The 27,919-nt window shown below is 52.2% G+C and overlaps 3 protein-coding genes across 6 annotated transcripts; 2 read left to right on the top strand and 1 right to left on the bottom strand.

Moving 5' to 3' along the window:
• Positions 1–694: 694 nt before the first annotated feature.
• Positions 695–5,124, top strand: bspry (B-box and SPRY domain containing). The gene is made up of 6 exons (XM_041238616.1): positions 695–1,767; positions 2,088–2,186; positions 2,961–3,191; positions 3,478–3,503; positions 3,671–3,795; positions 4,258–5,124. Exons 1-6 carry the CDS (start codon positions 1,288–1,290, stop codon positions 4,788–4,790), a joined length of 1,494 nt encoding a protein of 497 aa, XP_041094550.1. The 5' UTR covers positions 695–1,287; the 3' UTR covers positions 4,791–5,124.
• Positions 5,125–5,262: 138 nt separating this feature from the next.
• Positions 5,263–14,552, bottom strand: entpd8 (ectonucleoside triphosphate diphosphohydrolase 8). Of its 2 annotated transcripts, none has more exons than XM_041238613.1 (11): positions 14,463–14,552; positions 13,987–14,136; positions 13,668–13,798; positions 13,468–13,585; positions 12,435–12,585; positions 12,111–12,270; positions 11,690–11,920; positions 11,180–11,446; positions 8,215–8,325; positions 7,901–8,038; positions 5,263–6,178 (listed from the first exon to the last, which is right to left on the bottom strand). In XM_041238613.1, exons 3-11 carry the CDS (start codon positions 13,794–13,796, stop codon positions 5,987–5,989), a joined length of 1,497 nt encoding a protein of 498 aa, XP_041094547.1. In that variant the 5' UTR covers positions 13,797–13,798; positions 13,987–14,136; positions 14,463–14,552; the 3' UTR covers positions 5,263–5,986. The 2 variants fall into 2 exon arrangements, with proteins under 2 accessions (XP_041094547.1, XP_041094548.1); XM_041238614.1 differs by having other exon boundaries at positions 13,998–14,136.
• A 5,039-nt stretch (positions 14,553–19,591) lies between these two features.
• On the top strand, positions 19,592–25,004 carry trub2 (TruB pseudouridine (psi) synthase family member 2). 3 transcript variants are annotated; one of them, XM_041238617.1, is made up of 9 exons: positions 19,597–20,087; positions 20,648–20,765; positions 21,254–21,385; positions 21,712–21,786; positions 21,907–21,968; positions 22,812–22,893; positions 23,072–23,144; positions 23,685–23,821; positions 24,395–25,004. In XM_041238617.1, exons 1-9 carry the CDS (start codon positions 20,085–20,087, stop codon positions 24,688–24,690), a joined length of 978 nt encoding a protein of 325 aa, XP_041094551.1. In that variant the 5' UTR covers positions 19,597–20,084; the 3' UTR covers positions 24,691–25,004. The 3 variants fall into 3 exon arrangements, with proteins under 3 accessions (XP_041094553.1, XP_041094551.1, XP_041094552.1); XM_041238618.1 differs by having other exon boundaries at positions 19,599–20,373; XM_041238619.1 differs by lacking the exon at positions 21,712–21,786 and having other exon boundaries at positions 19,592–20,087.
• The last annotated feature ends 2,915 nt before the right edge of the window (positions 25,005–27,919 follow it).

Here is a 27,919-nt window from a genome sequence, read left to right as displayed (position 1 = left end):
CTGAAACACAGGAGCACCTAGCGCCCTAACACAGCCTTCTCATGAGCTCTGAAACACAGGAGCACCTAGCGCCTCTAACACAGCCTTCTCATGAGCTCTGAAACACAGGAGCACCTAGCGCCCTAACACAGCCTTCTCATGAGCTCTGAAACACAGGAGCACCTAGCGCTGAAACACAGGAACACAGCCTTCTCATGAGCTCTGAAACACAGGAGCACCTAGCGCCCTAACACAGCCTTCTCATGAGCTCTGAAACACAGGAGCACCTAGCGCCCTAACACAGCCTTCTCATGAGCTCTGAAACACAGGAGCACCTAGCGCCCTAACACAGCCTTCTCATGAGCTCTGAAACACAGGAGCACCTAGCGCCCTAACACAGCCTTCTCATGAGCTCTGAAACACAGGAGCACCTAGCGCCCTAACACAGCCTTCTCATGAGCTCTGAAACACAGGAGCCCTAGCGCCCTAACACAGCCTTCTCATGAGCTCTGAAACACAGGAGCACCTAGCGCTCTAACACAGCCTTCTCATGAGCTCTGAAACACAGGAGCACCTAGCGCCCTAACACAGCCTTCTCATGAGCTCTGAAACACAGGAGCACCTAGCGCCCTAACACAGCCTTCTCATGAGCTCTGAAACACAGGAGCACCTAGCGCCCTAACACAGCCTTCTCATGAGCTCTGAAACACAGGAGCACCTAGCGCCCTAACACAGCCTTCTCATGAGCTCTGAAACACAGGAGCCCTAGCGCTCTATGTCTCTAAATCTGTAGCTTACTGCAAGCTTACCACGGGCACACAACACAGGCACCGTTCTGCATCCAAACAAAGGGTCCTTTTCAAAATATAGTATTCTTTTTTTTTTTTTTTGTCGTGAAGGGAATAATTACCAATAAGAATGACAGAACTATAAAATAAATGATTAAGATGAGGAAGGATTTAAAGGAAAGCAAGAACGAAAACAAAACAGGGGCAAAGTCTTTCAAAATATATCTTAAATCATTTACTAATTCAGCGTCGCCTTAAAGCAGAGAGCTGGGTCCTTGCAATGCAGATTTGGGTTTCTTGGGGCTTAATACCGGTCTCAAGGAAGGAGTTTCCACCTGTAACGACCTTTTCAAGGCACTTCCGTGTTTGGGAAACATTCTATACCTGGCACAGGTGCGCAGGGCTCTCGAGACTGGCTGAGCACACAAACAAAACGAAGTTCCATTGAAGTAAAATTGCCATTCGGGTAGTGTCTGTTCTGCGTTTCGTTTACTCAGATAGGCTGCCGTAGCCTACCGCAATGTCGTCTGATTTGAACGACTCCGATTTGATACCTGTGTCCTTGCACGGGAATGACGTTGAGCTCCTGGCGGCTGCGGCGGTAAGCGACGAGGAGAAGTCCGCTTGTCATCCTGGAGAGGGCGAGAAAGCGCCAGCTGCTGCTGCTGCTGCCGCCGGTGGTGCTCTCCACGCACCGGGAGATGACAAGACCCGGGGGAAACCAGACAGGAACCAGCCTCCAGATCGCAGCGCGGACTGCAGCTCGGATGTGAACGGCGACCGCAGCATCGCACTGCCGCAGAAGGACGGTGCGCAGAATTCGGATAAGGAGGACACGGGTTCGGGTTCGGGTTCGGGGGATCGGTGCGCGGATCACGAATCCGAGTTAGACTGGTTCTGCAGCACCGAAGACAGGCTGATCTGCTCCCGCTGCGTGGTTACGGGCACCTGCAAAAGCCACACAGTCACACCTGTTTTGAAGAAAGCCGCTGACATGAGGGTGAGTGAGAATGATACCCGGACTGGGTCGAGGTGCTGCTATTCCGCTCGATGAGTTTGTATTGTTTTTATTGTTTTTTAGTACAATTGCATTTTAACATCCCCCCCCCCCCCCCCCCCCCCCCCCCCCCCCCCCCCCCCCCCCCCCCCCCCCCCCCCGCCGTGCGCTCTCTCTCTCTCTCTGACCTATCCCCTTCCTGCCCTCCTCTCTCTCTCGCTCTGCCCCCTCTTCCTCTCTCTCTGCCCCCTGCCCTCCTCTCTCTCTCTGCCCCTGCCCTGTTCTCTCTCTCTGCCCCCCCCCTCTCGTCTCTCCTCTTGCAGAACAAGCTTGTGGACGCGTGTGAGAAGCTGCAGTTGAAAGCGGCCGGGGTCGAGAGGTTCGTGGCGGAGACGCTGCCAGTGAAGAAGCAAGCGGCGCTGGTGAGTGTGGAGAGGGGCAGGTGTCTGTCAGAGAGAGAGACGTTATTACAGTTGCTGTGAAAGAGCAGACTCAGCTGACAGTGAAAGCGCAGACTTGTGTGTTTGTGTCTCTGCAGTGACCCGTGTGTTCGTGTCTCTGCAGTGGCCCGTGTGTTCGTGTCTCTGCAGTGGCCCGTGTGTTCGTGTCTCTGCAGTGGCCCGTGTGTTCGTGTTTCTGCAGTGGCCCGTGTGTTCGTGTCTCTGCAGTGGCCCGTGTGTTCGTGTCTCTGCAGTGGCCCGTGTGTTCGTGTCTCTGCAGTGGCCCGTGTGTTCGTGTCTCTGCAGTGGCCCGTGTGTTCGTGTCTCTGCAGTGGCCCGTGTGTTCGTGTCTCTGCAGTGGCCCGTGTGTTCGTGTCTCTGCAGTGACCCGTGTGTTCGTGTCTCTGCAGTGACCCGTGTGTTCGTGTGTTCATGTCTCTGCAGTGGCCCGTGTGTTCGTGTCTCTGCAGTGGTCCGTGTGTTCGTGTCTCTGCAGTGGCCCGTGTGTTCGTGTCTCTGCAGTGGCCCGTGTGTTCATGTCTCTGCAGTGGCCCGTGTTTTCGTGTCTCTGCAGTGGCCCGTGTGGTCGTGTCTCTGCAGTGACCCGTGTGTTCGTGTCTCTGCAGTGGCCCGTGTGTTCGTGTCTCTGCAGTGGCCCGTGTGTTCGTGTCTCTGCAGTGGTCCCTGTATTCGTGTCTCTGCAGTGGCCCGTGTGTTCGTGTCTCTGCAGTGACCCGTGTGTTTGTGTGTCCACAGGCCGGTGCGGCAGAGGCGCGGGAGACGCTGGTCCAGCGCTTCAATCTGATCCGAGAGGCCTGTGAGAGCGAGGAGCAGCGCCTCCTAGAGGCGGTGCTCGAGGAGGAGGAGCGCACGCAGCAGGCCATCCTGACCCAGCAGGCACACTGGGCCGAGTCTCTGAAGCACATCTCCACAGCCCGGGGGCACCTGGTCCGAGTGCTGACTGAGAGGGACGACCTGCAGCTCGTGGTACTGAACAAACCCACTGAGCTGTGTGCCTGGCGTAGATTAGTGTCCCCTTTAAGAGACTCAACTGTGTGCCTGGCGTAGATTAGTGTCCCCTTTAAGAGACTGAGCTGTGTGCCTGGCGTAGATTAGTGTCCCCTTTAAGAGACTGAGCTGTGTGTCCAGTGGCTCTCCTTTAAGTTATTGAGTTTTATGCCTGTGATAGCGCACATGACTCTCACCCCTTTCAGTAAGGGTCTAACGGGCACTTTAAAGAATCATTTTTTAATTTGCGTTTCTCCCTTTACAGAATTCTACCAAGGAGATTTTGGAAAGGTGAGTTCACGGCACGCCTGATAAATATGAAGAGATATGAAGCAAGCAGCCTGCCAGCATTCTCCTCAACTGAGCTACAGTCTTCTTCAGAGAGGCACTCTTTGAATGATGCCCCTCTCTCTCTCTCTCTCTCTCTCTCTCTCTCTCTCTCTCTCTCTCGCTCTCAGGGTGGAGGATGCGCACAGTATCCTGGAGCCCCAGGACTCCAGGAAGATGAATTTTAACTCGAGTTGCGTTCAGAGTCCTCTGCTGCTGGGGATGTGGGCGACGGCAGCACTGGTGTGCAGAGCAGGTGAGCGAGAGGGAGAGAGAGAGGGAGAGAGAGAGGGAGAGAGAGCGAGGGGGAGAGGGAGAGGGAGAGGGAGAGGGAGAGAGGGAGAGGGAGAGGGAGAGGGAGAGGGAGAGGGAGAGGGAGAGGAGGGAGAGGGAGAGGGAGAGGGAGAGGGAGAGGGAGTGGGAGCGGGGCAGAGTCTGGAGGACACATCAACACTGTGAGCCGGGGCTAGTATTGTAGGGAAGCATTATAAAGCACAGAGAGGTGTGGGAAAGCATAGGGAAGCATTGTAAAGCACAAAGAGGTCTGGTGAAGCATAGGGAAGCATTGTAAAGCACAGAGAGGTATGGGAAAGCATATAAAAAAAACATGGCAAACCAGGGTAACCTGTGGTAGATGCAGAGTAGAACCACGGGAAAAGCATAGCGTGTAATGATAGGGTGGTAAACTTTCCTGAGGGTTTGTGTGTCGTCCCTCCAGCCCCTGCAGACCTGACCTTCAATGACAGGACAGTCAGCCCCCTGCTGGGCCTCTCGGAGGACGGCCGGACGCTCCGCTTCCTTCCCAAGAGAGCGCGGCAGCCCTGCGAGTACAGCCCCGAGCGCTTCGACAGGTGGCCCAACGCGCTGGCAGGGCGCAGCTTCAGCACCGGCACGCACAGCTGGCTCGTGGGGGTGAAGGGCAGCAGCGCCTTCAAGCTGGGGGTGAGCTCTGGCCGAATAGAGCGCAAGGGCCAGGGCAGCGAGGCGCGGCTGGGCTACAACCCTCACTCCTGGGTGCTCTCGCACTACGAAGGGGATTACTCCTTCTCCCATGCGGGGCGCCACCACTCCCTCTCCCTGCTGCGCCGCCCCGCCACGGTCGGGGTGCTGCTGGACTGCCAGGCCGGGCAGCTGCTCTTCTTTGATCCCGAGTCCTGCAGCGTGCTGTACTCGCACCACGCCAGCTTCACTGAGCAGCTGTACCCAGCCTTCGCAGTGGCAGACAGCAGCATCACTCTGCTCAGCCACTAGAGGGCTCCAGAAACACCCCCACAGACTGGACGGGGTCCGGCAGGCCGGGCCAGGTCTGTTAGTTTATTGTAACTGTTTATAGTTTTGAATTGTTTGTATTTGATTTGACTCTTTTACTGTGGTGTTTGTTTGTTTGTTTGTTGTGTTTGCGATGTGTTCCAATACGTAATGCAGGCCCTCTTTAGAGCCATGTGATTACATGCAGGCTTTTTATGCGTTATGTTGCTGATATAATTGTATCCCCTCACTGTTAGTACAAAGTACTGTACACTGATCAGACTGCACGAGAGCGTGTGAGTGTGTGAGTGTGAGTGTGTGTGAGTGAGTGTGTGTGTGCGTGAGTGAGTGTGAGTTTGTGTGTGTGTGGAGGTGACAGTATCTCTCATTAGTTTGTTAAAAAAAAAATGTGAACAACTAACTCTATGTGAACTAATGGAATCAATTGTGAATCAACTTGAAAGACGATGTGGCGGAATGTTAATCCGTTTTATTAAATCAATACATAGTTTAAAAATGACACGAGTGTGTTCAGCATGTATTAACACTGGCAAGCACAGCAACATACGGATAAGTCTGGCAAAGCCTGGCAACAACCAGGCTTCATCATCGGACAAGCCTGGTGAATGCATCCTGAAAACATGGACACTCTGGCAAGCTGAAAAGCAGGGTCAAGTCTATCAGTTTTATACAGGACTTCACTCCAAGTCCAGCAGGTGGCGCCAGAGCATTGTTAAATAATCATTCTGTCAGACTGATTGGCAAAGAGGACACTTTGCAAACTAAAGGCACTTTTCTGCAAGATCATGATTTCATGATAGAGACACACACACCGAAAAACTGTAACTGCAACAGTGTTCCCATCGCTGAACAGTGCACCCTAAAACCACAACACTGTACCTCAATATTATTATTCATGTTTAAAGCTTAAATAGATTACCCTGAAGACAGCACATCTATTCATAGAGAAAATACAGTGAACAGAGATGAGAGACCCAGAACCAGTATAAAAATATCAGTATGTAATAGAAACTTCCCACCCCCTCAGAACTACCCTGTAAAACAGCTCCAATCAGTTCAATAGGAGACTGTAATACAGTCAGCCTGGAAATCATTGCCTTTCGAATGATCCAGACCCCACTTAAAAATGCTGCCTCGCTCCCCCAGTGGCTGGCCGGTGTGGGCTCAGCCCAGGCTGTTCATTTGGGGTTCCCCAGGCACTGCACTGCGATGGCCAGCAGGCTCACTGCGATGGCCAGCACGATGACGAACACCAAGCCAACCCACACATCGTAGTCTTGACCTTTCACCTCGGGGGGGGCCTCGGAGGGGATGAGGTTGGTCAGGTTCAGCATGTAGCCCAGAGTCCAGCCGATATCCGTGTCATCAGCCTGAGAGAGGAGGAGAGGGGAGAGAGGAGAGAGGAGAGAAGAGAGGGGAAAGGGAGAGAAGAGAGCAGGGGAGAGGAGGGAGAGAGAGAGGAGAGAGAGGAGGGAGAGAGAGAGAGAGAGAGAAAGAGGAGAGGGAGAGGCAATCGTAAGGTACCTCGGTGGGTGGGGCCTGAAGGGTCCCCAGGTATTTGCAGACCCTCGCCCTCAGGGCCCTGTCTTAGACCTCTGTCTAGGGAGCAGGAGGAGGGACAGGAGAGGAGCTCCCTTGTGTGAAAATCAGGAAGGAGGGAGAGCGGGACATCAAGGAGGCCGAAAAAGAGCGGGAGGAAGAGGAATAGGAAGAGAAAGAGGAGAGAGGGTAGAGAGGAGGGAGGAGGAAGAGAGAGAGAGACGTAACCGGAGGCTCTTTTAGAGAGGAGAGGTTTGTCCCTCGAGCATAAGGATAAACGAGGGCAGGGTAGAGGGGGAGAGGTAGAGAGGAGGGAGTCGGATGAGGGATACAGAGGGAGCTGGAGAGGAGAACCTGGAGAGGGGCGGGGAGGATAGTGAGTCCACTGGGCCGGGAGTCCACGGGGGGGAGACGGGAGAGGAGGAGAGGTCGCCCCCCTTCTCCCTCTGGGAGATACCTTCCCTCTCTAGAGAGGAGAGGAGGAGAAAGTCCCTCGGCGTTACCTGTATAGGGTCCCCCGCCAACCCTCTCCTAGAAACTCGGCTCTTTCCAGAGAGGGGCATCGCCTCGTGAGAGTGCTATGACACCCTAGAGGAGGAGTCCCTCTCTCCTCCCTCTCCTCTCCTCTCTCCCTCCCTCTCTGTGGGCTGGTTTCTCCCGCTGTCTCCCCTCCCTCTCCCTCAGTATGATAAATGATTCTCTGGTGGGAGGAGGGTTTATTGCTTGGGTCAGAACGGTAGTTTGCTGGGGGACCTGTGAAAGTTTTTGCTATCCCTGTCTTACTCCCTGCTTGAATACGTTATAGGGGGAGGGTGTGGGCTCAGCCCAGGCTGTTCATTTGGGGTTCCCCAGGCACTGCACTGCGATGGCCAGCAGGCTCACTGCGATGGCCAGCACGATGACGAACACCAAGCCAACCCACACATCGTAGTCTTGACCTTTCACCTCGGGGGGGGCCTCGGAGGGGATCCAGAGGAGTGTCATCAGCTCTGAGAGAGGGAGGAGAGGGGAGAGAGAAAGAGGGAGAGTCCGTCCCCTCAGCTTCTCCCTCGTTTCTCCTCCCTGAGACTCCCTGAAATCGTAGCAGCATTTTAAAGGTGGATTTAATCAGACTGACTCGTTTGCGAGTTCCACTCGTCTCCTCTCTCCTTCTGTCCTTCTCCCTTCCCCTCGCCCCCAATTCTCAGGGAGGCTCAAACTCCTCTCTCTCCCTCTCCTTCGAGGAGAGATCTCTTAAGGTGAGAGAGGGCCCTGGACGCTGGACTGGAGTGAAAACAGGGAGAAGAGAGGATCCCCCTGTCCTCTCCCTGAGAGGAGAGAGAGGAGGGAGAGGGAGAGGGAGTCTTTCTACAGGAGAGGGAGTAGGAAGAATACGTTATATCAGTGACTCTACAGTCCTGGTAGAAGAGTGTGAGAGATAGATAATAAGAGAAGGCTCTTGGGTTGGTTGAAGTCCCGTTGCTGTCGCTCTGGTTTGAGTTTGTTGGCGTGAGTTTTGCTATACTGCAATGAGCCCCAGACTCAAACACTCCCCTCAGCTCCCTCACCCTCACCTTCTTCTGAAAGACGATGTTGTTCCACGATTGGTTGTCAAACTTGTAGGCGTCGACCAGCAGGGTGGTGATGTAATAGCCAGCGCCGCAGTATTCTCTCAGACGGCTGTCCTTCTCTGAGGGAAACTCTGCCTTCAGCTGCAACAAACACACACCGACACAGCACTTTCAGCAGAGGGTGGTTATGAGTCACGCCGAACTCCTCTGTGAATAACTAAGAATGAGCCTGGCTTCTCAGACTCAGATCCTCACTGATCCCCCCGACGCGACAGGTCAAACTTTTATACAACAAACCCAAACAGAGTCCCACTCACGGAGTTCCAGTCTCTCCTGCAGAACTCTGCGACGGTCTTTCTAGTGACGTCCAGAGAGGACTGAGGTGCCAGCTTCAGAAAGTCAAACGTGTAGAAAAACCCAGAGAAGGCCTGGAGGAAAAACACCGGGAGAAAAAAAAAAGATTATCAGAGACTTCTCTGTTCCGCTGTCAAACAATCAAAAAACATGATTATCAGAGACTTCTCTGTTCCGCTGTCAAACAATCAAAAAACATGATTATCAGAGACTTCTCTGTTCCGCTGTCAAACAATCAAAAAACATGATTATCAGAGACTTCTCTGTTCCACTGTCAAACAATCAAAAAACATGATTATCAGAGACTTCTCTGTTCCACTGTCAAACAATCAAAAAACAATCAGAGACTTCTCTGTTCCGCTGTCAAACAATCATAAAACATGATTATCAGAGACTTCTCTGTTCCACTCTCACATGATTTTCAATGACAAAAAACATGATTATCAGAGACTTCTCTGTTCCGCTGTCAAACAATCAAAAAACATGATTATCAGAGACTTCTCTGTTCCGCTGTCAAACAATCAAAAAACATGATTATCAGAGACTTCTCTGTTCCGCTGTCAAACAATCAAAAAACATGATTATCAGAGACTTCTCTGTTTTGCTGTCAAACCAAAAAACATGATTATCTTCTCTGTTCCGCTGTCAAACAATCAAAAAACATGATTATCAGAGACTTCTCTGTTCCGCTGTCAAACAATCAAAAAACATGATTATCAGAGACTTCTCTGTTCCGCTCAAAAAACATGATTATCAGAAACAATCAAACAAAAAACATGATTATCAGAGACTTCTCTGTTTGTCAAACAATCAAAAAACATGATTATCAGAGACTTCTCTGTTCCGCTGTCAAACAATCAAAAAACATGATTATCAGAGACTTCTCTGTTCCGCTGTCAAACAATCAAAAAACATGATTATCAGAGACTTCTCTGTTCCACTGTCAAACAATCAAAAAACATGATTATCAGAGACTTCTCTGTTCCGCTGTCAAACAATCAAAAAACATGATTATCAGAGACTTCTCTGTTCCGCTGTCAAACAATCAAAAAACATGATTATCAGAGACTTCTCTGTTCCGCTGTCAAACAATCAAAAAACATGATTATCAGAGACTTCTCTGTTCCGCTGTCAAACAATCAAAAAACATGATTATCAGAGACTTCTCTGTTCCGCTGTCAAACAATCAAAAAACATGATTATCAGAGACTTCTCTGTTCCGCTGTCAAACAATCAAAAAACATGATTATCAGAGACTTCTCTGTTCCGCTGTCAAACAATCAAAAAACATGATTATCAGAGACTTCTCTGTTCCGCTGTCAAACAATCAAAAAACATGATTATCAGAGACTTCTCTGTTCCGCTGTCAAACAATCAAAAAACATGATTATCAGAGACTTCTCTGTTCCGCTGTCAAACAATCAAAAAACATGATTATCAGAGACTTCTCTGTTCCGCTGTCAAACAATCAAAAAACATGATTATCAGAGACTTCTCTGTTCCGCTGTCAAACAATCAAAAAACATGATTATCAGAGACTTCTCTGTTTTGCTGTCAAACAATCAAAAAACATGATTATCAGAGACTTCTCTGTTCCGCTGTCAAACAATCAAAAAACATGATTATCAGAGACTTCTCTGTTCCGCTGTCAAACAATCAAAAAACATGATTATCAGAGACTTCTCTGTTCCACTGTCAAACAATCAAAAAACATGATTATCAGAGACTTCTCTGTTCCGCTGTCAAACAATCAAAAAACATGATTATCAGAGACTTCTCTGTTCCGCTGTCAAACAATCAAAAAACATGATTATCAGAGACTTCTCTGTTCCGCTGTCAAACAATCAAAAAACATGATTATCAGAGACTTCTCTGTTCCGCTGTCAAACAATCAAAAAACATGATTATCAGAGACTTCTCTGTTCCGCTGTCAAACAATCAAAAAACATGATTATCAGAGACTTCTCTGTTCCGCTGTCAAACAATCAAAAAACATGATTATCAGAGACTTCTCTGTTCCGCTGTCAAACAATCAAAAAACATGATTATCAGAGACTTCTCTGTTCCGCTGTCAAACAATCAAAAAACATGATTATCAGAGACTTCTCTGTTCCGCTGTCAAACAATCAAAAAACATGATTATCAGAGACTTCTCTGTTCCGCTGTCAAACAATCAAAAAACATGATTATCAGAGACTTCTCTGTTCCGCTGTCAAACAATCAAAAAACATGATTATCAGAGACTTCTCTGTTCCGCTGTCAAACAATCAAAAAACATGATTATCAGAGACTTCTCTGTTCCGCTGTCAAACAATCAAAAAACATGATTATCAGAGACTTCTCTGTTCCGCTGTCAAACAATCAAAAAACATGATTATCAGAGACTTCTCTGTTCCGCTGTCAAACAATCAAAAAACATGATTATCAGAGACTTCTCTGTTCCACTGTCAAACAATCAAAAAACATGATTATCAGAAACGTCTCTGTTTTGCTGTCAATCCTAAAACATGATTATCAGAAACGTCTCTGTTTTGCTGTCAATCCTAAAACATGATTATCAGAAACGTCTCTGTTTTGCTGTCAATCCTAAAACATGATTATCAGAAACGTCTCTGTTTTGCTGTCAATCCTAAAACATGATTATCAGAAACGTCTCTGTTTTGCTGTCAATCCTAAAACATGATTATCAGAGACGTCTCTGTTTTGCTGTCAATCCTAAAACATGATTATCAGAGACTTCTCTGTTTTGCTATTAAAACAGTGAGCTAGTGATGAGCTCTGCCACAGTGCGGTACAGGGCTGGTACAATCTCATGCAGCCAGCCTGGGGTGAGTGGAGCGAGTCAGTGATTCACAGGCAGTGCCACTGCAGGGCACTCAGGCGTGCGGATGCTTGGGACTGGCACGAGGGCACTGACAGTAGCCTTACGAAGTAGCTGCCCTGCACAGGAGGCTGGTAGACCCCGTTGAAGGAGCACTCTGGCTTCCCGGCGCAGGCGCTGAGGTTCAGCAGGGTCTTGACGAGCGCCTCGCACTGCGCGGGGGTCCCGCTGCCCATGAAGGTGACGGCGGAGGTGGGGGAGTAGGGGTCCGGCTTGCTGGGGCAGGGAGAGCTGAAGATCTCTCCCAGTGTGGTGTTCAGCTGGTAACCAGTAGGGAAGCAAGGGTGGGGCACAGGACTGCTGATGTTGTTTTCCTGGTGAAATTTAAAAAACGGTTTTTAGTGTGTTTCATTAAAATGACACAGAGCTCTACTGTATGATCACACCCAGACTTCATGCTGTAATAAGAAATCAAGCAGAGCCAGGCTGTGTTAATGAGTAGCCGTTCAGCCCATCAGCGCTCGCCCGGCTCCCAGCAGCTGATTGATCTCAAAACCTGCTCGAGAGGGATCCCAGTGATCCAGCATCGTCAGCATGACCAGCTAACTTTGGCTCACCTTCACCAGCTTGGCCAGGATCTTGTTCATAAACTGCTCTTTCCCGTAGCACAGGAAGCTGTGTGTGTACACCGTGTGCTCGTATCCATAGAGACGGAAGCTGGCCTCGCTCTGATTGTCCTTGATCTGCTCTTTGGGGGTGAAGGTGATCTGCGTGGAGGCGCCCCCGAGGTCCAGCGCTCCCAGGATCTTCCCGTTCTTGGGGTGCTTCCACTTCCCTTCATAAGAGAACTGGAACACAGAGCAAACCAAGTGCTGGGCTGGGGGACAGACATTTCTACCTCCCTCCCTCCCAGTGGAGCAGTCCTCACCAGTCCTCTACTCTGCCTCCCTGCCAGTCCTCTACATTGCCTCCCTACCAGTCCTCACACCACGCTGTCTCCCTGCCTCTCTCCCTGCAGGTATCCAGTCTCTGCCTCACCTTGATGAAGGAGCTCAGTAGGTAGTTGATGGTGATCCAGCCGTATGCTCCCTCCTCCGCCCCCGAGATGATTCGAGCGCCCCGGAAATCGAAGGGGTACGAGCGGATCGTGTTCCTCACCTCCGCCAGCACCCGCTCCGTCTCGACAGGACTCTGAATCCTGCAGGGAGGCATTTAGGAATTATCATGTCATGCAGGTCAGAGAGAGAGAGAGACAGAGAGCAAGAGAGAGAGACAGAAAGAGGAGAGAGAGAGACAGAGAGAGAGAGAGACGGAGAGAGAGAGAGAGAGAGAGAGAGAGTTGATTCTGAATCCCACACTCACTCCAGCAGCCTCATGCCCGCTGTGGCCCCCAGGTACACTGGGCTCTCTCTCTGCCGCTCCCAGGGGATGGCTGCTGCCGCAGTGTCCAGGCAGCTGCGCAGGGACTGTCCCGCCCTAGGAGGGTCCGAGCTGTAGCTGGAAATCCCAGGGCCTGCAGATGAGGAGGGGGCAGGGTTAGCCACCGCGGGGAGACTTTCAGGGGTGTTTGATACCAGGTGAAAGCAAGTGCAACAGCCCAGCCCAGCACTGCAGCAAGTGAGCACCCAGGAGTGCACAGATTCTCCGTCACCTGCTTCCTGTGGCAGAGTTCATTAATATCTGTTATAGAAACTGTGTTTGCCAACTTTCACATCCTCCCTGTGATTCTCCTCCAGCCTGGGAAACCGTTCCCTGACCTGGTTTGTCAAGGGCTGTTCCGCACTCCCTGTCAACGCACAAAGCTTGGGATTGATAAGGAGGTGTTTGGGAAGCGGCTGGTTCTGAAGCTGCGTGTTTGTTTTTCCAGCTGCTGAAATGTTTGCTGCCGCTCTCCAGCAGAGTGCAGTCCGGCAGGTTTCTTCACAGCTCAGTCTCTTTATACACACGGCAGCTCTGGGATTGAAACCCAGGACAGGATCTGAGCAAGCTCAGAGTAAAACTGCCAGCAGGAACCTATTCAATTTCATGACAAGCGTTTCCACACTGAGAAAGGCTCCTGGTCACAACGCCTGTCGTTCATTTCACTGAGCTCTGGTCTCAGCAAAGAGACCTTCTTGCATTTGAGAAGCTGCTGGACTAGAGGCTGGGACGCCGTCACAATAACCACATTTCAATTCCATGATAATTCAGACAGATATCCAAAAGGTTCTGTGGGACCAGTAACAGGACTGTGTATCCTGCCCCTAGCTGGGCTGTACCCCCCCGGTCACACTGAGAACCTGGATCGGGAGTCAGCGCTGCCCTCTGCCCTTGCTGATTGCATGGTTAGTCCTGGAAGCAGCTCTATCCCGTCAGGTCTGTCCTGTAATGAAATCGAAAGCTCTGAGGTACTGACCGTCCACATCGCACAGCAGGAGCTGAGTGACCAGGCCCGTGCCATTCTCCTTGTCCGCCAACCACTTGTACACGAAGAGGGACGTGTGAGTGGAACCCGCGTCGAACACCATGCCGTACTGCCGGGGACAGAGAGGAAGGGGTTAACAGCGCACACGGTGCGGCTTTCCCTGGCACAGCCCTCCCTGGGGCTGCTCTTACCTTGAAGCTCGGGGGCAGGGTGACGCTGGTGATTCTCACGAGGCTCAGGATGAGAGCGATGACTCCGCTGCCCACAGCCACGCTGGCCAGGGCAGCGACCACATAGCGCTGCACTGTCAGCTTCCCCATTGCTGCAGAGCAAGCAAACACACAAAGCAACCAGCAAAGCCATCAACAAGACATCAGTAAACTGATCAATAAAGCCATCAATAAACTGATCAATAAAGCAATCACTAAAGCAATCAATAAAGTCATCAATAAACTGATCAATAAAGCGATCAATAAAATGATCAGCTAGCTTTACTGCAGTGCTCCTTGCCTTGTTTTTACCGTGGTATAAAACTCCAGGACACAGGAGCTGCTTGAAGAAAGCTTCTCAGAATCGGAGCAGATGTGATGTTTTCAGTAGCTTCTATTCCATCAATCGGACAGTGTGAGCTGTGCCTCTTCAGATGATCAACGTCCTGCTCTGTTTCCCAAGGTTATTAAAAAGAGTGACACCTTTAATAATCCACGCTGGGCGACACTGCGAGTCTATTCAGATCCGACACCAAACTTACAGCAAACTTTAATTACCAGAACACAGTATGGGCTTGTCTGTGTGCCAGCAGGTAGAAAAAACAGCAAACACACACTGACACACGCAGGTAGAAAAAACAGCAAACACACACTCACACACACACATTGACACACACACACACACACACACACACACACACACACACACTGACACACACCCCACTCTCTTAAATCCTCGAGATTGAAGCCGTTGCTGCTGTACAATCACCCTCTTACCGGCTCTCTAGCTGACTCCTTCCCCAGAGACAGTTGTTTTAATTCAATCCCAGTTGTGCTAGCAGGAGTGGCCAGTGATTACAGACTGACACACACTCCCACACACACACACACACACACACAGAGTGCAGTGCTGTGAGTCTGCTGAGTACACTCACACACACACAGTCATTTCTACAGAGCACTATCGCGCAGCCTGCTATCTGTCTTTGCCTGCCTGCACGCCCTGGATGACTGGGGTCCAACACACCTGTGCTCTTTATAAGAGTGCTGGGAAGAGGCTCTGTGTTTGGAAGGAGGGAGCTGTGGTTACTGATAAAGGACTGGGCATGCCTCTGCTTGTGAACTCTAGTAACCAGATGGAATGAGACAATAGCGGGCACATACTTTGACATGCTGGCACCAGTGTTACCCCAACGGTAAGACGCTCTTCCAGCCCACCCACCGCTCCCCGGACCCCTGGAAGGGTTAATGAGCCAGGGTCTTGTTTTTATTTGTTTGTTGGCTGGCTGCTTCGTTTCTATGCAGCTGAAATCCTGCTGGAATCCAGGAGAGGGTTCACTGGACAGGATTAATGCTGGCTTCCCATTACCTGAGCGTGACTTTCCAATTAGCGCAGATAAAGGGGACAGCGTCACACCCCCGGCTTCCTTTCAAAGCCTCTGTGCCATTCTATTGCTCTCTTTGTGGTGGACTGTACTCTCCGTTCCCTGCTCCTAACCGACAAACTCTGAGACAAAAATGCTTTGCACGCCACCAGCGCGCTGCACCGCGTCCCTGCCACCCTGTGCATCACTCGCCAGCTCCTGCTTCTGCAGCGCTGCGGACAAACCCCGACTGCCTTCAGCTCGGGTGTGAGGCTCAGGGTCCAGTTAGGGAACTAACAGGTGAACTGAGCTCCAGTGGTCTCAGCCTGTCTCGACAGCTGTGTCACACCCAGAACTTCAAACTCGTCGATCCCTCCTGAGAACCCCATACAGCAGCAATGCTGCTCAGCACAGCCACTGACCGGAGGCCTACGCCAGTGCCTTTCTGTAAAGCAAGCTGAGAGACAGTGCGTGGAAACAGGATGAGGAATAATGAAAGAATAATACAAATGAAAGTCAGCCGGACTTGCTGAGGATCCCAGGGAGGGAGTCAGTGCTGGAGCTGGGCTGTGACGGTAAACACAGAGTCCAGCGCATGACAGCTGCTTGCTGGGGTCCAAGGTCCTAGTCATGACCATAAACCCTGTTTACAAATAGATAGCTATTGGAGTACTCAGACACTACAGCATGCTGGATAATGGGCTGAGGGGCTCTATCAGAGAACTCACACACTACAGCACGCTGGATAATGGGCTGAGGGGCTCTATCAGAGCACTCACACACTGCAGCACGCTTGATAATGGGCTGAGGGGCTCTATCAGAGCACTCACACACTACAGCACGCTGGATAATGGGCTGAGGGGCTCTATCAGAGCACTCACACACTGCAGCACGCTGGATAATGGGCTGAGGGGCTCTATCAGAGCACTCACACACTGCAGCATGCTGGATAATGGGCTGAGGGGCTCTATCAGAGCACTCACACACTGCAGCACGCTGGATAATGGGCTGAGGGGCTCTATCAGAGCACTCACACACTGCAGCACGCTGGATAATGGGCTGAGGGGCTCTATCAGAGCACTCACACACTGCAGCACGCTGGATAATGGGCTGAGGGGCTCTATCAGAGCACTCACACACTGCAGCACGCTGGATAATGGGCTGAGGGGCTCTATCAGAGCACTCACACACTGCAGCACGCTGGATAATGGGCTGAGGGGCTCTATCAGAGCACTCACACACTGCAGCACGCTGGATAATGGGCTGAGGGGCTCTATCAGAGCACTCACACACTGCAGCACGCTGGATAATGGGCTGAGGGGCTCTATCAGAGCACTCACACACTGCAGCACGCTGGATAATGGGCTGAGGGGCTCTATCAGAGCACTCACACACTGCAGCACGCTGGATAATGGGCTGAGGGGCTCTATCAGAGCACTCACACACTGCAGCACGCTGGATAATGGGCTGAGGGGCTCTATCAGAGCACTCACACACTGCAGCACGCTGGATAATGGGCTGAGGGGCTCTCATCCATGTTTGAATAATGCTTGTCTTTTCATTAGCCATGGTTTCAAACTCTTCGTTTGTTAAGCTTCTCTTAGCTGAGAACAGAGAGTCCAGGCAAGAAATCAGCGATCAGAGACCAGCATGAAAGAATAAAGCTGAGACTCCATATTTAGAAAGCTCTGCCCTTATAAAGTATGTTTCTGTTAATGATTACTCGTGTTACTGCAATCGTCTCTACAGGAATGTGCTGAGTTTCAATTCAAGTTATGAAGATATCTCTACAGATACTCACTTGCCCAACCCAAGCAGACCAGGGGAACCTGTTTTACTGAATTTCCTGCTGGAGAGAAAAAGTTTTTCCAAGGTTGAATTTGTCCAGTTTTAGCGAACCTGTTACTCGTGTGCCTCTTGGAAGAGATTATGCAATTGTAAACACACCTGTGTGCGTGAGCACAGCGTGCAATTAAAGGATAAGAGGACAGAACGGGCATTCGCTACGGAGATCCTATTCGTCACAGACCAAGAAATAAAACAATAACAAAGTTTGTACAGGAAAAACAAAGCCGCTGCGCTTGTATCTAATAATCAAACAAAATACAGAGTGTGAACAAAAAGAACACACACACACAATAAAGCAAAAGGGCACTCCGGCCAAAACAAAACAAACACAAACCCAAACAAGTATATTCTCAATTATACCACAGCTCAGACCTGTGTGAGATTCACAGGAACTTGATTCACTGCCTCATCTCTCACGTGGCCTCTGCCCCCACGACGACACAGCCAAGCAGCACTACGACAGCGCGAACGCTGCTCACGTCCCCACGGTCCCCTTGGAGGAGTCTTTTCAGAAGCAACTCCTGCAGGAACAGTCAGCGAGCGCGGCAAACAACGATCAAAACAAACAGCAGAGAGTCGCACAGACCACACAGGACAGGGGATCATCAAACAGGGCAGAGATGGGACAGTCCCATATTTCTATCAGTCAGGCGTCTTGTGAAGTAACTCCACCCTGATGCTCTAACCTGGCACAGAATAACACAAGCTGCTGCTGTATGACGCCCCCTTGCTTTTCTGCTGCTTCTGTTACTAACTGATCCTGTATTGGTGCAGATCTGTGTGTGGCACCATTGAAGGGAGCAATACCAAGAGGCAGAGTGTTGTGAAATCCTCCAGTGCAGCCAGGCTGGCTTCTGCTGTCACTTTGTGCAACGGCTGCCCGGGATCACCCTTCTGAAGAATCCTGTCACTAACCACAGCCGTCAAAGGTGACCAGACCACATGGCCACGGAGCCACATGCCCCGACACTGCAGCAGACACAAATCGATTGCACTTCGAAATGATATTTCACAACAGAGACCTAGCGAGCTGGCCAGCATTTCCATGTGGCTCCCATTCCTTTGGTAAAGGAGTGTGCATCTGAGAACGCACAGCAGCCGCACACATCGATCCCATTGCAGTGATCTGTGGCAGTCAGGGGAGGAAAGATGTAGTCCGGGAGTTTGCTGCAGGACTACATCCCCCAGAATGCCACAGGGTTGGTATTAGCCAGGATTCTAATTTTAAAGGGATTAAGCTGGTAGCAGGTCTGACTCTACGTTACAGCTAAGCCTGTGTGGACAGGCTGATGTATAAAGGTATTGTGATACTTGAGAGGTGTGTGTGTGTTTTGTGATGGGAAACGCCTGAGCTCTCTGGTTTTTCGTAGCTAGGTCTTGTGAAAAGCTTCATTCAGCACTCCAGGGTGGAGTTAAGCTTATGTTTGTTTTTTGTCAGGCACCGCCCTGTTCCCATCCTCTCTGTTCTTCAAGTGCGTCGTTTCCACCTAAAGACAGAGCTAAAGATCCTGCGGCGTGGCACAGCAACCCCGCTCTGTCACAACAGAGATACCTCACACCTCTTGAGAGACGCTGGCACAAACACGAGCACTCCACTAGAATCAAGCTGCAAACTGTCCATGGAGGTTCAAAGCAGGAGCTGTGCGAGCAGGATGAGGGGCAAGGCTGCCCTGCGCCTCGGACAGGGTTGGGCTCCCAGTCTGAACCCTTCCTGCTTCAACTGAAGCGATTGTCTGGCCTCTTGCACACGTTAGCGTGTCCTTCTAAACATGCGCTGAGGTATAAGAGTGAAGCGCAGCTTAGTGAAAGAGGAACTCAGGGGAAATGCACAGCATGTAACCACGGGAAAAGCCATGTTAACAGCAATGATGCAATGCTGATTTAACAAAGCAGCATCCACCTGCAGCTCTCATCCCACACACCACAGTGTGCAATGACTGCTCAGCACCGACTGAAACAATACTCCCAGGAATATCCTGAGCGCGGGGGGTGCTGATAAAGCTGTCCCTTACAGTGCTGCTGCTCTAGGAATATCCTGAGCGCTGGGTGTGCTGATAAAGCTGTCCCTTACAGTGCTGCTGCTCTAGGAATATCCTGAGCGCTGGGTGTGCTGATAAAGCTGTCCCTTACAGTGCTGCTGCTCTAGGAATATCCTGAGCGCTGGGTGTGCTGATAAAGCTGTCCCTTACAGTGCTGCTGCTCCAGGAATATCCTGAGCGCTGGGTGTGCTGATAAAGCTGTCCCTTACAGTGCTGCTGCTCCAGGAATATCCTGAGCGCTGGGTGTGCTGATAAAGCTGTCCCTTACAGTGCTGCTGCTCCAGGAATATCCTGAGCGCGGGGGGTGCTGATAAAGCTGTCCCTTACAGTGCTGCTGCTCTAGGAATATCCTGAGCGCTGGGGGTGCTGATAAAGCTGTCCCTTACAGTGCTGCTGCTCTAGGAATATCCTGAGCGCGGGGGGTGCTGATAAAGCTGTCCCTTACAGTGCTGCTGCTCTAGGAATATCCTGAGCGCTGGGGGTGCTGATAAAGCTGTCCCTTACAGTGCTGCTGCTCCAGGAATATCCTGAGCGCTGGGTGTGCTGATAAAGCTGTCCCTTACAGTGCTGCTGCTCTAGGAATATCCTGAGCGCTGGGTGTGCTGATAAAGCTGTCCCTTACAGTGCTGCTGCTCCAGGAATATCCTGAGCGCGGGGGGTGCTGATAAAGCTGTCCCTTACAGTGCTGCTGGGCTGGTCTGGTGCTGGTATTGAAGTCAGTCAGGAGAAGACCTCTTTCATTCATCTCCAGTAAGTACGGTGCTACAGTTGCATGCAGACAGGGGCTGCTGCACAACACTGGAGGAGGAAGGTGGCCTCAGTGATCCCACCTCAGTGTGTGTGTGTGTGTGTGACAGTAATGTAACATCTTATTTGTTTGTTTTTTTTTTAATTTTGAAAAGATGGGCAGCAACCATAATCAAACGATGAAGAAGATGCTGTCAGTCACAAGCCTATTGCTAGGCTGCAAAAGCCATGAGAGGGCCACCAGAGGGCGCTGTTTCCCGTGTTCGGTTGGACAGCTCTCCGTTGCCGCGGACAGTTCGCAGCGCGGTGTTGGTTTCCGGGGGGAGCGGGGATGGTTGTGGCTCTTGAGCGGAAACTTCATGGCGACCTCCACAGAAGCACGCTGAACGGAAATAAAGGAAATGGTGCGCAAACAAACTCAATCCACAGCAAACCGGATCCTGCGCGCAAACAAACTCAATCCACAGCAAACCTGATCCTGCGCGCAAACAAACTCAATCCACAGCAAACCTGATCCTGCGCGCAAACAAACTCCTGATCCTGCGCGCAAACAAACTCAATCCACAGCAAACCTGATCCTGCGCGCAAACAAACTGCAGCACTGGCACGAATGTCAGCCGGGTTTAAACACTGTAAAGACACGGAGCGACGCTGTATATTACTCTTACAAAGCGGTAGCCTGCACTGACAGTAAGTGCATCGTGCGCTACATGCTATAGCGTGTCTCGCCGCGACTGCAGAGCCACGGCCGATGGCGTTGTTTGTACTGGTAGATAATCGGGGATGAGACTCTGCACAGCAGTCCGATCCATTCCAGGTTTCGCAAGGAGTTTAATAAGCCGCACAGGAGCTTGTTCCCGTGCACTGCGGCTAATCAAGCTCGTAGTAAAACCTGGAATGGATCGAGCCTGACTGCTTTGTGAATCTTCTCTCTCTCTCTCTCTCTCTCTCTCTGTCTCTGTAGAGCATGGGGAGCGCTGCCCGTGTGTACCGGTCGCTGCAGGGTCTGTTCGCGGTGTACAAGCCGCCGGGAGTGCACTGGAAGCTAGTCCGGGACACGGTGGAGACTAACCTCATCCGAGGTACGATTGTATTTATCTGTTAAACCCGTGTGTGTGTCTGTGTGCACTCTGCCAGTCTCACTGTACCTAGAAAGGCTGCGTCATGCTGTATCGCTGTGACGTGTCTGTCGCGGAGGGTGAATTCTCGTCTGAAGGGTCCTCAGAGTGTGTTTGTTCTCGACTGTGTCTGGTCGCAGGACTGGAGTAGTTAGCAGTCTTTACACTGAAGACCTCCGTGTGACCTGCACAGCAGCACCGTGTCTCTATAGAGCTCCGGAGTGAAGTGTCTCTCGCGTTTAACCAGGCGCACGTTTGCATCGGTTTAAACTCTTCTGCATTTCATCTGTGAAATGTATTCAGTGATGGTAACCAGATCAATGCATTTCACAATTAAGCACACTGTTATTAAGCTCTGAGTGCAGGTGATTTCTGAGTGAATATTCAGAAGCTCTGGTATACAGTTACTCTTCCTGGAGTTGGTTCAGACACTTGCTCTTGTATTTTCTCAGATCTGAACTCTCTGGGCTCGCCCGCTCCTCGCCAGGCGATCCGGTTCCTGCCGGGCCGCAGCGAGGGCGCTGACCGCTCCGAGCTCACTCTGACCGCCGCCAGGCTGCCCGTGCTCGCCGACCATCCGCTGGGTGAGTCTCCTTTACAGGGGGGGTCCCGGGGCCCCTGCCTCACTCCTGTCAGCCTCTCCTGCTGCTTGAACCGCGGGCAGGAACAGAAACGCAGCTGCTCGAGGGACCGGAGAGAGATGCAGTGGGAGAGGCCAGTTTCAACCTGCTTTTAGAGCATAATAAATTTCAAGGTGCAAATGTTACAAAACTGCTGACGAACTGCAGTAGCGTTTATTATTATAATAATTATGTAGCGTACTGAACCCCAGGTGTGGAGGTTTTGGATCATTCACGTTTTCTGCAGGTTGTTTCTGGTGTAATGAACTTGCTCAAGCTCTCTCTTGCAGTGACGGGGCCTCAGTTTGAGCGTTTGAAGGTGGGAGCCGGACACCGCCTGGACGTGCGCTCCTCAGGAGTGTTTGGTGAGGCTCCTCTGAAAGCACTGCAGCTCGTTACTGTCAGTTAGTTAGTGTAATGCCGTCGCTGTAGCTGCTCGAGTTGAGCCTGTTTCCCAACGCCCTTCTCTCCCCTTGTTCTGCCAGTGCTTGGAGTGGGCCACGGGAACAAGATGCTGACGGGCATGTACAGCTGCCACCTCACCAAGGTACGGGGGGGGGGGTCCTGCAGGATGCTCTCACTGCAGTCTGGGGAAAGACTGGCTGTGTGATGGTTTGATTCGACTCCTCTCTGGCTATGTGATGATTTGATTCGACTCCTCTCTGGCTGTGTGATGGGGTTTGATTCGACTCCTGACTGGTTGTGTGATGGTTTGATTGGACTCCTGACTGGCTGTGTGATGGTTTGATTGGACTCCTGACTGGCTGTGTGATGGTTTGATTCGACTCCTCTCTGGCTGTGTGATGGTTTGATTCGACTCCTCTCTGGCTGTGTGATGGTTTGATTCGACTCCTCTCTGGCTGTGTGATGGTTTGATTCGACTCCTCTCTGGCTGTGTGATGGTTTGATTCGACTCCTCTCTGGCTGTGTGATGGTTTGATTCGACTCCTCTCTGGCTGTGTGATGGGGTTTGATTCGACTCCTCTCTGGCTGTGTGATGGGGTTTGATTCGACTCCTCTCTGGCTGTGTGATGGTTTGATTCGACTCCTCTCTGGCTGTGTGATGGGGTTTGATTCGACTCCTCTCTGGCTGTGTGATGGGGTTTGATTCGACTCCTCTCTGGCTGTGTGATGGGGTTTGATTCGACTCCTCTCTGGCTGTGTGATGGGGTTTGATTCGACTCCTCTCTGGCTGTGTGATGGGGTTTGATTCGACTCCTCTCTGGCTGTGTGATGGGGTTTGATTTGACTCCTGACTGGTTGTGTGATGGTTTGATTTGACTCCTGACTGGCTGTGTGATGGTTTGATTCGACTCCTCTCTGGCTGTGTGATGGTTTGATTCGACTCCTGACTGGTTGTGTGATGGTTTGATTCGACTCCTCTCTGCAGGAGTACACTCTCCAGGGGCTATTTGGAAAAGCCACTGATGACTTCTCAGACTCTGGCAGGCTGGTAGAGAAGACGACATTCGGTAGGATTATAAACCCGTAATCTCACCTGGGAGACTTTGCGTTAATAAGCTTTTTGCTCCAGCACTGTTTATTGTAACGCTAGTCCTGCACAGCTCTGGGGCACCAGCATTGCCTTCTGTAACAAAACAGCTTTTTCATTTTCTTATTTTGTTCTATTGAAATGTTTTTTTCTTTCAGATCATATTACTCGGGACAAGCTGGAGAAGATCCTTGCTGTGATTCAAGGGACGAACCAGAAAGCCCTGCTCGCGTACGTGTGTGTGGGTGTGTGTGTGTGTACAGCACGGTGCAGCGAGGGCTCTGCGTGTACAGCACGGTGCAGCGAGGGCTCTGCGTGTACAGCACGGTGCAGCCAGGGCTCTGCGTGTACAGCACGGCGCAGCCAGGGCTCTGCGTGTACAGCACGGTGCAGCCAGGGCTCTGCGTGTACAGCACGGTGCAGCCAGGGCTCTGCGCAGCCAGGGCTCTGCGTGTACAGCACGGCGCAGCCAGGGCTCTGCGTGTACAGCACGGCGCAGCCAGGGCTCTGCGTGTACAGCACGGCGCAGCCAGGGCTCTGCGTGTACAGCACGGTGCAGCCAGGGCTCTGCGTGTACAGCACGGTGCAGCCAGGGCTCTGCGTGTACAGCACGGTGCAGCCAGGGCTCTGTGTGTACAGCACGGTGCAGCCAGGGCTCTGTGTGTACAGCACGGTGCAGCGTGTACAGCACGGTGCAGCCAGGGCTCTGCGTGTACAGCACGGTGCAGCCAGGGCTCTGTGTTCTGAAGCTGGTTGCTCTCGTTCCTGCAGGTTCTCAGGGGTGGATCTGAAGAGTCAGGAGGCCTATGAGATGGCAGTGAAGGGGTTACTGCGCCCCCTGCAGAAAACACCACCCGTCATCACGGGGGTCCGCTGCGTGCGCTTCGCCCCCCCGGAGTTCACGCTGGGTGAGTCTGCGTTTCAAATCCCGGAGCGGCTCTCCAAACACAACGTGGCGTTCATTTCCTGCACTCCACTAAAGACTATCCTTTTAGATAGAAATAAATTAATCAAGAATAAAACTGTCCTTGATATGCAAAGAGTTTCCTGCAGTGCATGGGCTGGTAAAGAACACACTTCCTTCCCAGCCAGGAATGCTGTGTCCTGAGTAACATCCTGCTCTATCAGGATATTTCAATGTGAGCACACTTCCTGCAGACAGACAGGCTGGAATCAGGAGTTCAATAATAGTGTGAGTGCAGGAAGGAGACTGTGACTTATTGAATGCATGAGATCATTACAGACTGACTCATCAGGGGAGGCTGCACTCAGCTGCTCTTCACTGTCTCGGGTAATAAAGCAGTTCAGAATGAACTGTAAAATTCTGTGTAAATCAGAACGCAGCCTCTTCTGTCCTGCCTGTGGAAAGGTGCAGCATTGGACTGTCCTGTGCTGAAGCACAGTAGTCGAGCGCTAGCCTGGCTCTGTATGAAAGTCCAGGGCCACGCTAACCCCTGTGACGTGTCCGTCTCTCTCCTCAGAGATCCAGTGCCTGAACGAGACGCCCCAGTACCTGCGGAAGCTCATCCACGAGATTGGGCTGGAGCTGCGCTCGGCCGCTGTGTGCTCGCACGTGCGCCGCACTCGCGACGGCTTCTTCACGCTGCCCGACGCGTTGCTGCGCTCGCACTGGGACCTGCACAGCGTGGGGGAGGCCGTGAGGCAGGCCGGGCCCCGGGTCCGAGCGGCGCTGAGCCGAGGGGAGGCAGAGGAGACTGACCCAGGAGAGGGGAGGGGATCCGGGGCAGAGGCAGAGCCGCGGCAGGGCTGCTCCTGAATATCATCCACCAATTCATTTACCTTGTTTAAATGGAGTACTCTGTTCTGCATGGCAGGCAGTTTAAACATGAATAACAGCACAGATGTTTCTACGCTCGAGTCCGCGGTCAGGCCTGCTCTCTGCTGGTGGGATGTGAACCAGTCCCTGTCATCACTGGGGTCCGATTCTCTCCAGGAGGGGGTCTTCAGAGTCTCTCCAGACTGCTGGAGGGGGTCTTCAGAGTCTCTCCAGACTGCTGGAGGGGGGTCTTTTTAATGAATCGTGCATAATTTGTTAACAGCAACAAAAAATAAAAAAGTTAATATATTTTATTAATATTTCTTAACATATACCTGTCATTACATTAAACAAACAAAAATATACACATTTACATCAAAAACAAATCTAATTCCATACAATTGCTGTGTCATCAACATCTTTCATATCTGTTTAGTTTCAGGGTCGTGTGTGTGAGGATGCTATATCCGGGGCGGGGGCTCTATGCTCAGCTCCTCTCTCAGTGACTCTGTAGGGGGGGTGTGTGTGTGAGGATGCTATATCCGGGGCGGGGGCTCTATGCTCAGCTCCTCTCTCAGTGACTCTGTAGGGGGGGGTGTGTGTGAGGATGCTATATCCGGGGCAGGGGCTCTATGCTCAGCTCCTCTCTCAGTGACTCTGTAGGGGGGTGTGTGTGTGAGGATGCTATATCCGGGGCGGGGGCTCTATGCTCAGCTCCTCTCTCAGTGACTCTGTGGGGGGGTGTGTGTGTGAGGATGCTATATCCGGGGCAGGGGCTCTATGCTCAGCTCCTCTCTCAGTGACTCTGTAGGGGGGGTGTGTGTGTGAGGATGCTATATCCGGGGCAGGGGCTCTATGCTCAGCTCCTCTCTCAGTGACTCTGTAGGGGGGTGTGTGTGTGTGAGGATGCTATATCCGGGGCGGGGGCTCTATGCTCAGCTCCTCTCTCAGTGACTCTGTAGGGGGGGTGTGTGTGTGAGGATGCTATATCCGGGGCGGGGGCTCTATGCTCAGCTCCTCTCTCAGTGACTCTGTAGGGGGGGTGTGTGTGTGAGGATGCTATATCCGGGGCAGGGGCTCTATGCTCAGCTCCTCTCTCAGTGACTCTGTAGGGGGGTGTGTGTGTGAGGATGCTATATCCGGGGCAGGGGCTCTATGCTCAGCTCCTCTCTCAGTGACTCTGTGGGGGGGTGTGTGTGTGAGGATGCTATATCCGGGGCGGGGGCTCTATGCTCAGCTCCTCTCTCAGTGACTCTGTAGGGGGGGTGTGTGTGTGAGGATGCTATATCCGGGGCGGGGGCTCTATGCTCAGCTCCTCTCTCAGTGACTCTGTAGGGGGGGTGTGTGTGTGAGGATGCTATATCCGGGGCGGGGGCTCTATGCTCAGCTCCTCTCTCAGTGACTCTGTAGGGGGGTGTGTGTGTGTGAGGATGCTATATCCGGGGTGGGGGCTCTATGCTCAGCTCCTCTCTCAGTGACTCTGTAGGGGGGTGTGTGTGTGTGAGGATGCTATATCCGGGGCGGGGGCTCTATGCTCAGCTCCTCTCTCAGTGACTCTGTAGGGGGGGGTGTGTGTGAGGATGCTATATCCGGGGCGGGGGCTCTATGCTCAGCTCCTCTCTCAGTGACTCTGTAGGGGGGTGTGTGTGTGTGAGGATGCTATATCCGGGGTGGGGGCTCTATGCTCAGCTCCTCTCTCAGTGACTCTGTAGGGGGGGTGTGTGTGTGAGGATGCTATATCCGGGGCGGGGGCTCTATGCTCAGCTCCTCTCTCAGTGACTCTGTAGGGGGGTGTGTGTGTGTGAGGATGCTATATCCGGGGCGGGGGCTCTATGCTCAGCTCCTCTCTCAGTGACTCTGTAGGGGGGGTGTGTGTGTGAGGATGCTATATCCGGGGCGGGGGCTCTATGCTCAGCTCCTCTCTCAGTGACTCTGTAGGGGGGTGTGTGTGTGTGAGGATGCTATATCCGGGGCGGGGGCTCTATGCTCAGCTCCTCTCTCAGTGACTCTGTAGGGGGGGTGTGTGTGTGAGGATGCTATATCCGGGGCGGGGGCTCTATGCTCAGCTCCTCTCTCAGTGACTCTGTAGGGGGGGGTGTGTGTGAGGATGCTATATCCGGGGCGGGGGCTCTATGCTCAGCTCCTCTCTCAGTGACTCTGTAGGGGGGGTGTGTGTGTGAGGATGCTATATCCGGGGCGGGGGCTCTATGCTCAGCTCCTCTCTCAGTGACTCTGTAGGGGGGGGTGTGTGTGAGGATGCTATATCCGGGGCAGGGGCTCTATGCTCAGCTCCTCTCTCAGTGACTCTGTAGGGGGGGTGTGTGTGTGAGGATGCTATATCCGGGGCGGGGGCTCTATGCTCAGCTCCTCTCTCAGTGACTCTGTAGGGGGGGTGTGTGTGTGAGGATGCTATATCCGGGGCGGGGGCTCTATGCTCAGCTCCTCTCTCAGTGACTCTGTAGGGGGTGTGTGTGTGTGTGAGGATGCTATATCCGGGGCGGGGGCTCTATGCTCAGCTCCTCTCTCAGTGACTCTGTAGGGGGGGTGTGTGTGTGAGGATGCTATATCCGGGGCGGGGGCTCTATGCTCAGCTCCTCTCTCAGTGACTCTGTAGGGGGGGGTGTGTGTGAGGATGCTATATCCGGGGCGGGGGCTCTATGCTCAGCTCCTCTCTCAGTGACTCTGTGGGGGGTGTGTGTGTAAGGATGCTATATCCGGGGCGGGGGCTCTATGCTCAGCTCCTCTCTCAGTGACTCCAGGCTCTGTTCCCAGCGCTGCTCGTAGTACACGTTGAGCAGGCAGCGTGCGTTCCTCCCGTTCCGCAGCGCCCAGGGAATCAGCGTCGCCGTTAGCAACTGCAGCCTCCTGCACGGAACAGCACAGAGATCAAACCAGGAGCAGGGCTGGGGGGGCAGCGACATGCAGGGAACAGCACAGAGATCGAACCAGGAGCAGGGCTGGGGGGGCAGTGACATGCACGGAACAGCACAGAGATCAAACCAGGAGCAGGGCTGGGGGGGCAGCGACATGCTGGGAACAGCACAGAGATCGAACCAGGAGCAGGGCTGGGGAGGCAGTGACATGCACAGAACAGCACAGAGATCGAACCAGGAGCAGGGCTGGGGAGGCAGTGACATGCACAAAACAGCACAGAGATCGAACCAGGAGCAGGGCTGGCGGGGCAGTGACATGCAGGGAACAGCACAGAGATCAAACCAGGAGCAGAGCT

This window comes from Polyodon spathula, chromosome 49 (assembly GCF_017654505.1).
Source record: "Polyodon spathula isolate WHYD16114869_AA chromosome 49, ASM1765450v1, whole genome shotgun sequence".
Taxonomy (NCBI): Eukaryota; Metazoa; Chordata; class Actinopteri; order Acipenseriformes; family Polyodontidae; genus Polyodon; species Polyodon spathula.
The sequence above is the reverse complement of the archived record's forward strand: the minus strand, read 5'-3'. Positions and strand labels throughout refer to the sequence as shown.

Excerpts from the sequence above, each read along its gene's own strand:
- trub2 (XM_041238617.1), top strand. Across the intron at positions 21,386-21,711 it reads GCTCGCCGACCATCCGCTGG|TGACGGGGCCTCAGTTTGAG; the intron begins GTGAGTCTCCTT and ends TCTCTCTTGCAG. Across the intron at positions 21,969-22,811 it reads ACAGCTGCCACCTCACCAAG|GAGTACACTCTCCAGGGGCT; the intron begins GTACGGGGGGGG and ends TCCTCTCTGCAG.
- entpd8 (XM_041238613.1), bottom strand. The coding sequence starts at position 13,796 with ATGGGGAAGCTGACAGTGCAGCGCTATGTGGTCGCTGCCCTGGCCAGC. Across the intron at positions 13,586-13,667 it reads CCCTGCCCCCGAGCTTCAAG|TACGGCATGGTGTTCGACGC; the intron begins GTAAGAGCAGCC and ends TGTCCCCGGCAG. Across the intron at positions 6,179-7,900 it reads ACATCGTCTTTCAGAAGAAG|GCTGATGACACGGATATCGG; the intron begins GTGAGGGTGAGG and ends CTCCTCTCTCAG.
- bspry (XM_041238616.1), top strand. The coding sequence starts at position 1,288 with ATGTCGTCTGATTTGAACGACTCCGATTTGATACCTGTGTCCTTGCAC. Across the intron at positions 2,187-2,960 it reads TGAAGAAGCAAGCGGCGCTG|GCCGGTGCGGCAGAGGCGCG; the intron begins GTGAGTGTGGAG and ends GTGTGTCCACAG. Across the intron at positions 3,796-4,257 it reads AGCACTGGTGTGCAGAGCAG|CCCCTGCAGACCTGACCTTC; the intron begins GTGAGCGAGAGG and ends TCGTCCCTCCAG.